Source organism: Ornithorhynchus anatinus, chromosome 3 (assembly GCF_004115215.2).
Source record: "Ornithorhynchus anatinus isolate Pmale09 chromosome 3, mOrnAna1.pri.v4, whole genome shotgun sequence".
Taxonomy (NCBI): domain Eukaryota; kingdom Metazoa; phylum Chordata; class Mammalia; order Monotremata; family Ornithorhynchidae; genus Ornithorhynchus; species Ornithorhynchus anatinus.
Window position 1 is genome coordinate 48011112 of NC_041730.1, and position 11161 is coordinate 48022272.

An 11161-nucleotide genomic window follows, 5' to 3' on the forward strand; every position below is an offset into this window, starting at 1 on the left:
TTCAATATAAAAGTGATGCGGGACCTGGATCTAGATGATGGTTCTGACTTCTCCCCACGTGAATCTGGAGGTTGAGCCGAAGCCCCGGAAGCTAAAGCCCTTTCGTCTGCGGGGAGAAGCGGAGAGCCGATTTCTCTCTCCTTTGCTCTGCAGGTTTTTCTGCGTGGCCCGGCCTGGCCTTCAGACCACCACGTCTCGGGGCGTCTCCCGTGACTTGGGCTGAGACGGCAGGGCCGGGCCCTGGGAGCTGCAAACAGTCAGTTGTATTTTTTGAGCACCTGTGTGCGGAACACTGTACTAAATGCTTTGGAGGGGTTCTGTCCCAGGGACACAGCTTAAAAAAGGGCATTCTTAATAATAATTGTGGTATTTGCTCAGCACTTACTATATGCCAAGCATTGTCCTATTCACTAGGGTAGATCCAAGGTAATCAGGTTATCCCACTGGGTGCTCGCGGTTTTAATCCCCGTTTTACAGATGAGGTAACTGAGGCACAGAGAAGTTAACCGGCTCGCCCAAGGTCACACAGACGAGTGGCAGAGGTGGGATTAGAACTCACGTCCTCTGACTCCCAAGCCTGGGCTCTTTCCACTGAGCCATGCTGCTTCTGCCTAGAAAACCTCCGTTTATTTGATCCAGTCACCTGAGTTCTGTAGGAGAGTCAAAACGCTCTGCCCAAAGGTCATTATGGGAAGCAGCACGGCTTACTGGTTAGAGCCCGGGCCTGGGAGTCCTGTCTGCTGTGTGACCTTTGGCAAGTCACTTCACTTCTGTGGGCCTCAGTTTCCTCATCTATAAAATGGGGATGAAGACTGTGAACCCCATGTGGGACGGGGACCGAGTCCAAGCCGATGGGCTCGTATCCGCTCCAGCGCTTAATACAGTCTCCGGCTCGTAGTGAGCGCTTAACAAATACCATAATTATTACTATTACGAGGTTCTGAATCCCAGGTCATAGAGCAGCACCTGTGTGGTGTGGTGTGTTCAGACGGGCGGTCTGTAGGCTTCCCGTAAAACGTGTGGTACGATTCAGGGTCTCCCATTTTCTAAAATTCAGGGAACTCTACCCGTATCCGATTTTCCCGTGCGAGGAGCTGACCTGTGGCATCATCCGAAGGCCGATTCCGCTTTTGCTCTTTGCCTTTAGGAGGCTGGTTTGTCTATCAGCAGAGGAACGAGGTTCACAATAACTGCGGCATCGAGATCTACTACCAGACGGACATGCAGAGCACCTCCGAAAACATGTTTCTGGAGCTCTTCTGCCAGATCATCTCCGAGCCGTGCTTCAACACGCTGCGGACCAAAGAACAGCTGGGTGAGCTGCCCGGGGTCCACCGGGGTCTCAGCCCGGTGGCTCCGGGGTGGGCGGGGACTGGGTCCGGACCCGACCGTCCGGTATCTGCCCCAGGGCCCGGCGCCGGGTCGGGCATGCAATGATGATAATTATTAATAACGGTGCCGCGGGTTAAGCGCTTACCGTGGGCCGGGCACCGTACCGGGCTCGGGGTTAGGTAGAAGATAATCGGATCCCGCAGGGGCTCACGGGTCACCCGTCTCCCGGACCCGTACTCTTTCCGCTAGGCCACGCTGCTCCTAGAGGAAAGCGAACAGATATGTTAGAGGTGGTGGAGAGCCTCGGATCCATCACTGGTTCTTAGTGAGCGCTTACTGTGTGCAGAGCACTGGACCACTGATTGGCTGGAAAGGAGTTTCTGCCCGAGGCAGAGGGAGAAGGGTAACGAGAAGTGAAGAGACTTGCGGCCCGAGGTCAAACAGGAGACGAGCGGCGGGTGCGGGGGTCCTCTGACTCATATTGGGGACGAAAACTCTGAGCCCCATGTGGGATATGGACCGCGTCCAACCTGATTTAACTGGCATCTACCCCCCGCCCAGCGCCCGGCACGTCGCAGGAGCTTAACAAGTACCATAAAATACCAAAAATCGGTGTCGGTTGGCGTGTCAGCGGGGCCCACGGCTTGGTGCCGGTCTCCCTCCCCCTGCCGCCCGCTAACGTCGGCGTTCTTGCCGCCGCCAGGTTACATCGTGTTCAGCGGTCCCCGGCGGGCTAACGGCATCCAGGGGCTGCGCTTCATCATCCAGTCGGAAAAGCCGCCTCACTACTTGGAGAGCAGAGTCGAGGCCTTCCTGATCACCATGGAGAAGTCCATCGAAGACATGACCGAAGAGGCCTTCCAGAAGCACATCCAGGCGCTGGCCATCCGCCGCCTGGACAAACCAAAGAAACTGTCGGCGGAGTGCGCCAAGTACTGGGGAGAGATCATCTCCCAGCAGTACAATTTCGACCGAGGTACGGGGGCGGGGCGCCGAGCAACCGACGGCCCCGGGTGGGCGGGTCGAAGGCGGGCCGCCCGAGGGATCCCTTCCTAAGAGAGGAGGAAGGGGCGGCGATGCTGGGAGAGGGCAGAGGATGGAGTGAGTGATACCTTCTCCCCCCGCCCCGGTGGGGGGCCCTGGGACACCAGATTCCCGAATCCTCTTTTCCCTAAGCTCACCTCGGGCGCCCTCCCCTCGCCCCAGGGAGGGAGATCCCTTCGCGGTTTTTCCGGGACGACCCCAAACCCCAGGAATTCCGGCCTCGGTCCTCCCAACCGGGCACCGAGCCTGAGGGGAGGCGGGAGATATTGAAAGGGAGGAAGGGGCAGGGGGCAGGGGGCAGGAGGAGACCGTACCTGTCTCGCCGCCGATCCCTCGCCACGTCCTTCCTCTTCAAATCCGACAATGACTCTCCCGCCTTCGAAGCTTTATTGAAGGCCCATCTCCTCCAAGAGGCCTTCCCTGACTAAGCCCTCCTTTCCTCTTCTCCCACTCCCTTCTGCATCCCCGACTCGCTCCCTTTATTCATCCCCCCTCTCGGCCCAACAGCACTTATGTCCATATCTGTAGTTCATTTAGAGTAGCGTCTATCACCCCCTCTAGATTAAGCACATTGTGGGTGGGGAATGTGTCTCTTTACTGTTGGATGGTACTCTCCCAAGCGCTTAGGACAGCGCTCTCTGCACGCAGAAAACACTCAGTAAATAGGAATGAAAGAGGGGGTGGAGGGATGGGAGGAAAGCAGGGCTGATCTCCCCGACGGGGTGGGTCCGTGCACGGTAAGGTCGAGTCAAGATCGCCTCGCTTACGCGCCGGCTCATCCGACGCAGACTTGGGTTTCACGTCGGGCAGCGTCGCGGAGTCTAGAGCAGGGGGGATCCGGCCCTGGCTCCAAGGGAGCTCTCTGCCGAAGCCCTAGGGAGGAGCTGAGACCCAGCCGCCCTCGCCGGGAGGAGGTAAACGGGACGGGGAGCGGGGAGGAAAAGCGGGGAGAAATCCATCCCTTCGCCGGCATCTCCCTCTCCCCCGGCCCCGGCCCGACCGGCTCCTCACCGGACGGAAGGTTCTGGAAGGCCCGAGACGGGGAGCCGAGCGGAGGGCGGCTTGCCCTGGCGGGGTTGGGTCCCTCGGCAGCCGGCCGGTGGCCCCTTGCGGATTATCGGTGACCCGTGTGAATTGCTTTTCAGATAACACTGAAGTTGCCTATTTAAAGACCCTTACCAAGGAGGATATCATTCGGTTCTACAAGGTACGCAAGCTTCTGTCTCCCATTCGGGAGGACGCGGAGGCCCCGTGCCCAGGCGCGACAGGGACTCTGCCTTGGGCTCATCTCCTAACTACCCCGGCGGTCAGCGCGGTGCTTGGCTCACAGTAGAGCGCTTAACGGATGGTGCGGTCAGAAGTGTCCGGAACCCGAGCACGGGTGGTCGTGAGCATCAGCCGACGTTGCCTTTGTCCCACAGGAGATGCTGGCGGTCGAGGCCCCGAGGAGACACAAGGTGTCCGTTCACGTCCTCGCCAGGGAGATGGATTCCTGTGAGTGTTGTGGGCTGCTCCCCGGGGCCCCCCTAGACCCGCTCCGGGGGCGATTTTGTCGAAACGACTAGAGCCGCTTCTCGGGCCGGGCTCCGCTGGGTGGTCCGCCCTGGTCCTGGGGGTGGTCGCGGCCAGCACGGCTTCTGGAGACCGTTGGGTGAGGAAGGGCCAGTGTCTTTGGTCACCTGGAGAGCCCGAAGGAGAAAGAAACCTCCTGGCAAGGCGCATATTCTTCACCCAGCTCCGTCGTTCGGCAGGTCTTTGTCCTAGTTGAGAAGGGTCACGGCCTAGTCGATATTCGCAGGCCTGGGAGTCGGAAGGTCATGGGTTCTAATCCCAGCTCCTCCACTCGCCTGCCGTGTGACCTCGGACGAGTCGCTTCACTTCTCTGTTCCTTGGGTCCCTCGTCTGTAAAACAGAGGGGGGCGAGACTGGGAGCCCCACGTGGACCGGGGACTGCGTCCAACCCGGTTTGCTTGTATCCACCCCAGCGCTTAGTACGGTGTCCGGTACCTAGTAAGCGCTAAACAAATAATACAGTTATTATCATTAGTCCAGTGAATAGCACCTCTGTCCTAAAATCCACCCGTTCCGGTTGGGAGAACAGGGGAACGCCGGGAGGGCGGGTGACGGGTGGCCCCTTTTCCACCGCTGCCCAGGGTCGCTCCAGATCACATCGCCCGCCCCAAGCCGAGTTGCAGGACCATCACTCCCACATCTGGGAAGAGTCATGAAGTTTTGGTTCAAAGAACAAGGTGCCCACAGCCTAAGCCAGCCCTGGCTCGGGTCTGGTGCCCCTCACAAGAGCCTCCCCTATCTGGGCATCTCTTGAGGGCTCGCTGCCCACCTAAAGAATGGGGAATTAGGTCACGGTCGCCGTTCCTTCCCACCACCCCCCGGTTCAGCCCTCCCAAAGCCCTTGCCGCTCCAGAGAGCCGTCGGACAGGGAGTCCCGTGAAACGTTCAGTCGGTGAGAAGGCCTGCACGAGTCGCCATCTGACACCCAATCTGGCCGAAGAGCAGCCCGCTTACTGACTAAAAATAAAGGGCCAGAACGTTAGGGGAAAATCTCCCTTTCCGACCCTAACGAGGCTCACCGGTCAGTGCTTTCCCTTTCCGGGAGTCAGAGACCTTATAGCCGTGGTCAGGCTCGTCCCTCAGACTCCCCGTGGCTCCTTTCCTTCTGTGATTAGGGTCTTCTCCGGGGGAGGAGGCGGGGACCGCTCCGTCTAGGCCCGCGGGAAGCGGTTCTGCGGCCGGAGCTCGGTGAGATCGTGTCGTTCTCTTCCAGGTCCCGTCGTAGGCGAGTTCCCGTGTCAAAACGACGTCAATCTGGCCGCGGCCCCAGCTTTGCCCCAAGTAAGTCACCGTGGCGGAAAGCGGGCCCTCCGTCTCCCCCCCCCCCCCCCGGGGGGTGCCCAGCCGCTCTCCGGTCCACCGCTGCTTCCCGGCCTGCGGGTCTCGGGCCCATTCGGGCGGGGCTCGTCCCCTCCGCCTGGCCACCGGTCCGTCCGGAGGAGCCAGCTCCCTGCCTACCGGGGTCGAGGTCTCCGCTGAGAGGGGGGTGTCCTGCCAGCCTGAAGATGCGCGTACACGGGCAGTCGATTGTACTCATCGAGCGCTTACTACGTGCAGAGCACTGTACTGAGCACTTGGGAGAGTCGGTAGACGTGTTCTCTGCCAACGACGAGCTTACCGTCTACAGGGGGAGACACGGTAACATAAATAAATGACAGCTAGGTGCCTAAGTGCTGTGGGGCCGGGGATGATTAAAGGGAGCGAACGGGAGCGACGCAGACGGGAGCGGGAGAAGAGGGAAAGGGGGCTTAGTGAGGGAAGGCCGCTTGGAGGGGTCGTGCCTCCAGTTAAGCTCTGAAGGGAAGTCACTGTCTGTCGGATATGAAGAGGGAGGGCGGTCGTTCGGGGACAGAGACATCGGCGGGGAGATAGATGAGATGGAGGTACAGAAAGTAGGTGGGCAATAGGAGAGTGAAGTGTGCGGGCTGGACTGTAGCAGGAGGGAGGAGGGGGCGAGACGATCGAGTGCTTTAAAGCCGACGGCGAGGAGTCCGTGTGTGATAGAGACAGGCCAGCCCCGCCTGCCACCGGGCCGCAAGAAGGCGTGGGGGGTGGACCAGGGTCTTGAAGAGAAGGACGGGATGGGGGCGGCCACCCTGGTAGGACAGAGCCTGAAGCCGTGTTTTGGTTTTCTGTGCGTACCCGCGGGTTTTCCCCCTGCCTCCGCAGCCCGAGGTGATCGAGAACATGACAGCGTTCAAGCGCAGCCTGCCGCTCTTCCCCCTGGTGAAGCCACACATCAACCTCATGGCCGCAAAGCTCTGAAAGCCCCCACCCGCCGGCCAGGCACAGGCAGACGAGCCTTGGTGGCCCCCTCCCTTCTCCTCCTCCTCCTCTTCCTCCCCCACCACGTGGTGGTCCGCCCGCCACGGCCCCCTCCTCACCAGGGAACGCCCGCCACGGAGGCCCCGTCGGCCCCACGGCTCAGTCGACCTCGGCCCTGAAACGAGAGATTCAGACAGTTAGGAGAATCAGCCGCAGTCACGTGTCACTCTGTAGAGAAACCATTAAAACCCAGTTTGATTTATTACAGCCTCGTAGATGCAGTGTATTTTAAACTATGCCCCCCATCACAACCCCCATCCCTCCACCCCCCCCCCCCCCCCCCCCCCCCCCGGTAGTTATGGCTTCCCGAAGGGAATCTCCCACGTGGCACACCGGGATCCCCGCAGACGGTCCCCTCCCCGGCTCCGCAAAGTGACGCCGTTTATTCGAAAGGAGAGAGAGTCCTCCGAAAGAAAAGCACGGAGGCTCCGGGGAGCTGTCGAACGACCCCGACCCAGCCTGGGATCCATTTGCTCCGTTCAAGGGATCGATGATGGAAACCGGCAATTGGACAGATCTCCGAACGGGAAGACCCAGTTCCTTTCCCAAGGAAGACCTGGAGCCCACAGGCATGGTTTTAATCTTTTTATACGTTTCGGGACTTTTCTACAGACTGAGGATGCCGGCGCTCTGTCCTCGCGTGTGCGCATGCGAGCGTGGGGCAAGTTTCCGAAAGCGCTCAGAAGCCGCCACCCGGCCCAGGTTCAGCTCTCAGAGTTTCTCTGGCTCCGTTTTAGACTCAGCGCTTCTATCTAACTGCCGTCTCGGTCGTTGACGTGGCGGGGGTCCGGCCGTTTCCTTTCCACCGGACCCGGGATGAACGAGGCGGTCCGGGTGCCCCCTGGATCCCTTCCTGAAGCTTCCTTTTGAGCTTCCATTTCATGAGAAATCTCTCCTCCAACGTTGTGGGAAGACCTCTTGCCTTAAACCAGTGCACGCTTTTTCGAGGAGGGCCGGGGGAACTGTTTTAATCCAAGACGGGCTTGCTTTTTGAGGTCAGGTCAACGCGGTAGGCCTGATCGCTCTTCAAATATGCAACGTCTCACTGGGACGAACCCGGCCCCAGTTGTGGCCCGGGGGAGACCCGGGCGGGGAGAACGGTCGTTCCTGGCACGTAGGCCCCTCCGGAAAATAGATCCGGATCCATCCGCGGTGGGCCCCGCCGGCACGAGGCAAGGTATCGCTCTGGCATCCGGTGTTTTCCGCAGGCGGAGCAGTCGGACCCTCAGACTTGGGCGAGGGTCCCCAGTGGGTCGGCGTGGCGCGGTGTCCCGCTTCCCCGGCAAGGAACTCTGGGAACACCCCTGTCTCCCCCTCCTACTTTTTCAGTCCCGCCTCTTAGCCGGCGGCGTGGATCCCGGACGTCTGAATCTCTCCCGGGTCGAAAGCGGCCGGATCGGCGAGGCCGCGGCGGCCAGCGCGAGGAGGGATTCCGTGCCGTTGGGACCGGGGCCCCGACCCGCTGACCCCCGGGTGGGTGGGAAACTCCAGCGGACTACGGTCCCGGGGACTCGCCCGACTCGTTGACGGTGACCGGCAGACTCCGATCTCTGCCTATTTTAAAAGCGCGGAGGGTGACTGATCATCGGCAAGGAACGTCGGTTGCTTTCAGGTGCCCTCCGGGGTTTCCCCCTTCTGAGTTTGACCCAGTAGGACCTTTCCGACAACTCAGGCGTTATTCCGGCTTCACTTCGGTGGAGACAAGGCTGCTCTGTGTATGTGCGCGCGTGGCGTGTGTGTTTCCAAGCAATAACTGACTGCCCGGGACACTGTCATTCTCTCTCTCTCTCTCTGTGCTCGTTACATCAGATTGGTGAAATCACTTCTAAGTTATGATTAGTTCTCTGTAACTCTTCCGGGTGCCCGTCTGTGCGGTGGCTTTGGGCCCCGGGGAGTCTGTGCGTCCCTGCCCACGCGGCAGCCCGCCGGGGGAGGGACCGCGAGGGCCGCCCTGTTTACAATAAACGATCTGGATTTGGATCCCGCTGTGTACTTGGAGTCTTTTGAGTCGGCGGGATCCCGGGCGTGGCACGGGACGGCAGGCTGGGGCTGGGCGGCTTTCTCGCCCCTTTGATGATAATAAGAATGATATCTATTAAGCGCTTATTATGTGCCAAGCGCCGTTCTAAGCGCCGGGGGAGATACAAGGTCATCGGGTGGTCCCAGGTGGGGCTCACGGTCTTCATCCCCGTTTGACAGATGAGGGAACTGAGGCCCGGAGAAGCGAAGTCCCACAGCTGACAAGTGGCGGTGCCGGGATTAGAACCCACGACCTCCGACTCCCAGGCCACGCTGCTTCTCTTAATGGGAAGAGGCCCATCGTTCTCCCTGAAGAGAGTGTGAACAGCTTCATCTCTTGTGGCGTTTTATGGAATTGCCTATTCGCTCCAGTGAAATATTAATACTATTAATAATGTCATATTAGTTAAGGGCTTACCATGGGCCGAACATTGTACTGTACACTGGGGGAGATACACCATCACATCCCACATGAATTGTATTTATCGAGCGCTCACCGTGTGCAGACCACTGTACTGAGCACTTGGGAGAAACAGAAACATTCCATGCCCACGAAGAGCTTTCAGTCTAAAGAGGGAGACGGACAGTAATATAAACAAATAAATTAGAGGAAAATCAATAAATTACAGACCTCACATAAGCGTGGTTTAGTGGATAGAGCACGGGCCTGGGAGTCAGAGGGTCATGGGTTCTAATCCCGAACTCTGCCACCTGTCTGCTTTGTGACCATGGGCAAGCCACTTAACTTCTCTGTGCCTCTGTAAAACGGGGATTAAAACTGTGAGCCCCACGTGGGACAACCCGACTACCTTGTATCTACCCAAGCGCTTAAATACCGTAATTATTATTATTATATTCTAAGCAGGAGGGAGAGGACGTATGGAATCCTTCTTTGACAGATGAGGGAACCGAGGCACAGAGAAGTCAAATAACTTGCCCAAGGTCACACACCAGGCGAGCGGCAGAGCTGGGATTAGAGAAACCGAGGTCCTCTGACTTCCAGGCCCAGCCTCTTTCAAACGAGGCCGCGCTGCTTCTCTCAAGCTGGAGAAACGTACGTGGGTTTAATATGAGGAACATCTTTGGGAAGCTGTGATTCCTGGACTTCTAAAGGAGAGTAGGCTCCTAAGTACAGGGCTCTGCACCCAATAAGCGCTCAGTAAATACCACTGATTGACGATTGATCGAGGGGAGAGCCAGAAATGCCCTCCCCTAGTCTGAGGGACTTGGGAATTTGCGGTTCGGGAGAATATCTTTGGGAGAGCCGAGCGTCTCCGGCCTTACCCCACCCCCTGCTCATCCACCTGAGCTTTTAGGACTTTGATTTTGGATCAGCGACCCCGGGTCTGATCAGAGCCACTGAGCGACAGCTGGGTTTGCCCAGACGTTTTGCCAGCCATAGGCCGAGCTGTCATCGATCGATCCATCGTGTTTATTGAGCGCTTACTATTCATTCAGTACTATGGGCGGAGCACTGTACTAAGCATTTGGGAGAGTCCAATACAACCGAGTTGACGGACACGGTCCCGGCCTCCGAGAAGCTTTTGTCTAGAGGTCACGGTCTGTATCCCATTACTCCCCATTACTACACGCTGAGAAGCAGCGTGGCCTAGTGGTTAGAACGTGGGCCCCGGAGTTAGAGGGACCTGGGATCTAATCCTGGCTCTGCCACTTGTCCAGTGTGTGACCTTGGGCCGGTGACTCCACTTGTGTCCCAGCTACCTCACTCGTCGAATGAGGATCCGTGTGGGTCATGGACCGTTTCCAACCGGATTACCTTGTGTAATGGTATTTGTTAAACACTGTTCTAAGCGCTGGGGTAGATAAAAGATACTGGCCTCCAGTTCCTGGCACATAGTAAGCGCTTTAATACCATGAAAAAAAAGATTCCAAGAAGCCCTTCATTTACATAGTTCCTGAGGCCTCTGTGGGACAGTAATCATGTTGGTATGTGTTAAGCGCTCACTATGTGCAGAGCACTGTTCTAAGCGCTGGGGGATACAAGGTGATCAGGTTGTCCCACATGGGGCTCACAGTCTTGATCCCCATTTTACAGATGAGGTCACTGAGGCCCAGAGAAGTTGTGACTTGCCCCAGTCACACAGCTGACAAGTGGCAGAGCCGGGATTTGAACCCGTGACTTCTGACTCCCAAGCCCGGGCTCTTTCCACAGAGCTACACTGCTTACCACCTGTGTCCACCCTGGAGGGCAACCGAGACCGGAGTTGAACCGGCCACCTGCCCCAAAGGAGGGTGGCCACTGAGGGCACAATAATATGCCACCCAGTTGCCTCATCAGGCACGTGAACTAACCCAATGACATCATATAGGCCACTTTATAATAATGATTACGGTATCTGTCACGGGCTTACCACGTGCCAACCTCTGGGGTGGAGACAAGATAATCCATTTGGTGCCGAGTTGTACTTTCCAAGCGCCCAGTACAGTGCTCTGCACACGGTAAGCGCTCAATAAATCCCACGGAACGAATGCATCAGATTGGACACAGTCCCCGTCCCGAATAGGGCTCAGGGTCCAAGTAGGATTTAGTCCCCATTTTCTAGGTGAAGAAACCGAGCCCCGGAGAAGGTAGGTGACTCAGCCAAGGTCACAGAGCAGACAAGTAGAGGAGGCCAGATTAGAACCCAGATCCTCTGCCTCCCAGGCCCACTAGGCCACACTGTTTCCACTTAGTGGAAGTCCACCGAGTCGACCCGCACCTCAAATCTCTCTCCGGGGGCTCTCTGACACCATCTCCCCTTCAACTGGCCTACCCGGTGTGTTCCTTCCCTGAACACGGTGGCTGCTTCTGAGGGGCAGAACTTGGCAGGCAGCTGGGTTTGGAAAATGCAAAGGCCCTACGAGAAGC

At 58.1% G+C, this 11161-nt stretch overlaps 1 protein-coding gene and 1 long non-coding RNA gene across 4 annotated transcripts in view; one reads left to right on the forward strand and one right to left on the reverse strand.

The window, feature by feature from the left end:
- The window catches only part of LOC114810032, a 28076-nt gene extending 26896 nt beyond the window's left edge, over positions 1-1180 (reverse strand). The window contains exon 1 of the long non-coding RNA XR_003757774.1: positions 1100-1180. This is a non-coding gene — a long non-coding RNA (uncharacterized LOC114810032). The remainder of the gene's footprint in view (positions 1-1099) is intronic.
- Positions 1-8253, forward strand: part of IDE (insulin degrading enzyme) — an 89860-nt gene extending 81607 nt beyond the window's left edge. For all 3 annotated transcript variants that reach the window (XM_029059371.2, XM_007666085.3, XM_039911475.1), the window contains exons 20-25: positions 1148-1315; positions 2036-2308; positions 3522-3583; positions 3798-3870; positions 5162-5229; positions 6118-8253. In XM_029059371.2, coding sequence (XP_028915204.1) covers positions 1148-1315; positions 2036-2308; positions 3522-3583; positions 3798-3870; positions 5162-5229; positions 6118-6213 — 740 coding nt within the window. In that variant the 3' untranslated portion in view covers positions 6214-8253. The remainder of the gene's footprint in view (positions 1-1147; positions 1316-2035; positions 2309-3521; positions 3584-3797; positions 3871-5161; positions 5230-6117) is intronic.
- The last annotated feature ends 2908 nt before the right edge of the window (positions 8254-11161 follow it).